Source organism: Charadrius vociferus, unplaced genomic scaffold (genome assembly GCF_000708025.1).
Source record: "Charadrius vociferus isolate BGI_N301 unplaced genomic scaffold, ASM70802v2 scaffold562, whole genome shotgun sequence".
NCBI lineage: Eukaryota > Metazoa > Chordata > Aves > Charadriiformes > Charadriidae > Charadrius > Charadrius vociferus.
Genome location: NW_009647234.1, coordinates 517644 through 521369, shown reverse-complemented (window position 1 = coordinate 521369; position 3726 = coordinate 517644). Strand labels below are relative to the sequence as shown.

Below are 3726 nucleotides of genomic sequence, written 5' to 3'. Positions count from 1 at the left end.
CCTCGGCTCACCCCACCCCTCCTCTCCTTGTTTTCAAGATCGCCCAAGAGGAAGAGCAAGTCCGGGCGGAGGAGCCGGTCCCCGCGGGGCAGGAGGAGCCGGAGCCCGCACCACGCCGCCGTGAAGGTGAAGCAGGTAAATCGCGTTGTCGGTAGCAGCGAGGCCCGGTCCTGCCCGCGGAGGTGTTAGCGGGGCCTGGCATGTTTCCTGGCTGCGCAGCGACTGCGGTTCCTGTGAGACTCGGCTGTGCGAGGTATGGAAAGCGAATTCTTACCTAGCAGTTCTTCTCTTCTAGTCCTTGTAGCGTGTTGTGTTGGGAAAAGAAAGGTCTTGGCGTTATAATAGCTTGTGCTGCCCACCTCAGCGGCAGGGTGTGCACACGTGTGTGTGTGTGTGTGTGAACCCACCCAGTCTTTGCCACTTATGCAGGCTGTCCATGCAAGCTTCTCCATGTGCCCACAGCAGATGACACATTGTGTTGTTTCTTGCTCTTGCTTTGTTCAGCGCAAATTGTAGGACTCCAGATAGTTTGGCAAGGAAATAAGTTTCTCTTGCTTTGTGTTAGGTCTGCGCACAACACGTCCAAGTACAGTTTTCCATGCGTTGGACTGGGGTTTTCTTAAAGGCTGAAGTAGATCCACTGCTCTTTCATTCTACTTCTGAATACGTCACTATAAACAATTCTTCGTTACAGGAGCGAGACGATCATTGTCGTAGAGGAAATGAGGAGCGAAAGCAGAGATACCCATCAGAACAAGACCACAGGGGAGAGAGAAGTGGTGACAGAGATAGACACAGAGACCACTCAGACAGAAGGAAGAATCCAAGTGAAAGGCCTGGAGCTCGAGGCCACGAGCGAGAGAGGGATGTTCAGAACATCCGTGAGCAGCAAGCAGAGAGGGAGTTTTATAACGAGAGAAGACGAGAGCATCGACAAAATAACGAAAGCAGTGGTGTTGACCAGAACCCAGAACTCGGGCAATCTGATAACAAACCTAAAGAAAAAGCTGCTGTAAATAAAGAGAAGCCAAGCTTTGAACTGTCTGGCGCGCTTCTAGAGGATACCAACACTTTCCGAGGTGTTGTGATTAAGTACAGCGAGCCCCCTGAAGCTCGGATTCCTAAGAAGCGGTGGCGCCTCTATCCTTTCAAAAACGATGAGTTTCTCCCAGTCATGTACATTCACAGGCAGAGTGCTTATCTTCTGGGCAGGCACCGCAGAATTGCAGATATTCCAATCGACCATCCCTCCTGCTCAAAGCAACATGCTGTGTTTCAGTACCGGTAAGTATTACCCTGCCTGCTGCTGAAATGGGATCGTTCAGGAGCTTGTGAAGAGGGGGGAAAAAAGCCCCAACAAACAAAACCCCCTGGAATACACACAGTTGAGAGGTATGAGTTTGCTGTAAGTACGTTAGAGATGGAATTTATGTTTGACTGCTGCATATCATCCCAGCGGTAATCAAAAACATCTGTATTTCCTCTCATTTAACCACAAGCAGCCTTTTAGTAAGACAAATAACACAGCAGGGTTAAACGCAGAACTGTGTGTATATCTGAATTGGAATAAACCGGCAGGTGTAATTGGCAGTAAAAGTATTTCAAGGAGAGGTTTTATTCATTTGGTCTTTTACAACAAAGTCTGCTGATCTCCTGTGAAGCAGCAGGGCTTGTGTGCTGCTGGAGACAAAGATGCTCTCTTAGGGAACAGCCATCTGTTCTGCTGTAGGAATTACTGTATTATATCCTCAGAAGTTTTAGGTGATGCAGTCTGTCGGAGTCTGCTCAGTCTCACAGTTTCTCAATGCTCTCATCAGACTTGTTCCGATCGCAGAAGTACAGATAAGTATTAACTGCACTGGGGCTCATGTGTTGGAAAACCCTTCTGCTTTTGGAGTACGCTTTCTGTCCCTGGCTGTTGTGATTGAAATGGTGTTTTCTGTTTTGCTAGGCTGGTGGAGTACACTCGCGCCGATGGTACCATTGGCCGCAGAGTGAGGCCCTACATAATCGACCTGGGCTCTGGGAACGGCACTTTTCTAAATAACCAGCGGATTGAACCTCAGCGTTATTACGAACTAAAGGAAAAGGATGTACTGAAGTTTGGGTTCAGTAGCAGGGAATATGTTCTTCTCCATGAATCTTCAGATAAATCTGAGGCCAACACAAAGGACGATGATGAGGAGGAAGAGAAGGAGGAAGAGTCTGACAGTTAACAGATGAGGAGGAAGGGGGGTTTTGGGGAGAGAAGTTCTCTGCAGTTGAACATGCATTGGGGTGTAAATGTTGGAGCATCACAGCACTGATGCCTCTTACTGCCTTAAAGTCCTTTTTCTGTTGCTGATCTGTTCTTATAGTTTATTTTGGGGGACTTCACTGATTATTCATCTTTGATAGTTCTGCACATTGGGAAATACGGCTTTTTTTTTTTTTCCTCCTGCTGTTTTTCCCCCCAACAAGCAAAGGAACACCTGGATGTGAAAAGCTCCGATGCTGGAAATATTCAACAAACATTGGAAGACTGTCCTGTTCTAGGAAATTATGTAAAACACAGCTGGCATATTTAAAATTATTTTTATTAACTTGTTCTGTTATAGCCCTTTGAAAATGCTACTCAACTGAAATATTAGTTAGAAAGTAACCCAATGCATTTTGTAACACGTCTTATTTGGTAGAGTTTGCCAAATTCCTTTGCCTGTTAGGAGTTCTAGACAGGAGAATTTATCAGGCTCGCTACTAAAAAGGCAGAAATGTTGCAAAGCCCCTCTTGTGTTTTGGGTAGTTAGTTTGCCTTGTGATAACTTTCAGGGATGCGCATTTCACTGGAATACAGTACCTGAAAATTGCAAGGTAACCTGAAATAGAAGTTAAACGCCTCCTGGGATTTGGGGTGACAATACTGTGATTTGGGGGCTGCAGTCCGGATCAGGGTCTGCCCAGTACTCATTGCAACATGCGATGTGAAACTGTTACTGGATGTTGAGTGTCCAGGTCTAAAGCTGAGGCCTGTTTCTGGTACCACCCCTGCCCCATGAGTAACTCCTCCTTGGTTTTCGTTTGTATTACACATAAATATCTTTTATGTGGTGACATGTGTTAACCGGAGTTTGCACTATTTAAGTTTTCTTTTTATAAAGTTATACTATCACTTGTTTAAAATATTCTTCTCCCCTGTAAAAGGAAACAATGCTTTAGGAAGAGAAAACCCAATTCCTCTCACTGAAAGTATTTGCGTCTTGTATATTTTTGGATGTCTTCTCCCCCTGGTTTGCTTTATGGTATAAGAAATGTACATTTTCCACACTCTTTACTAGTTTGCCTGGCTGTTTGTTCTGTGGCCACCAGCTATTCATACCTGCTGTGTATATTCTTTGTGTATACAAGTGGTGCATATTGTATACACGGGCCAGAACGTTTATGGTGTAAATATGGGGCATTGCTGTAGGTTTTCAAAAGGTAGGTAGAAGGAGTTTTGACTCGGAGGATCTCCTTTATATATATTCTAGGGGTTTTTAAATAAAGAATTTGTAAATTTAGCCCTGATTACTTGAAGTTGTAATATTTTTCTAGCGGCCCTGTTGTTTTTTTTTTCTTTTTTTTATTTATGTTCCTTGCACCTTTCAGTGCTCATTTCAGTATTGACACCGGAAAAAAAAAATTAAAAATAAATAAAAACGCGCCATCGGTGTAGGTGGGCGGTGGGGGGGGGTTGCTCGGGCCTCTCTC

At 44.9% G+C, this 3726-nt stretch overlaps 1 protein-coding gene across 1 annotated transcript; it reads left to right on the top strand.

The window, feature by feature from the left end:
- Positions 1 to 36: 36 nt before the first annotated feature.
- Positions 37 to 2339, top strand: SNIP1 (Smad nuclear interacting protein 1; the record flags this gene model as incomplete). The annotated part of the gene is made up of 3 exons (XM_009879873.1): positions 37 to 135; positions 695 to 1284; positions 1952 to 2339. Coding segments are annotated over 3 exons (954 nt in total), but the record flags the coding sequence as incomplete, so codon positions are not given.
- Between the last annotated feature and the right edge of the window lie 1387 nt (positions 2340 to 3726).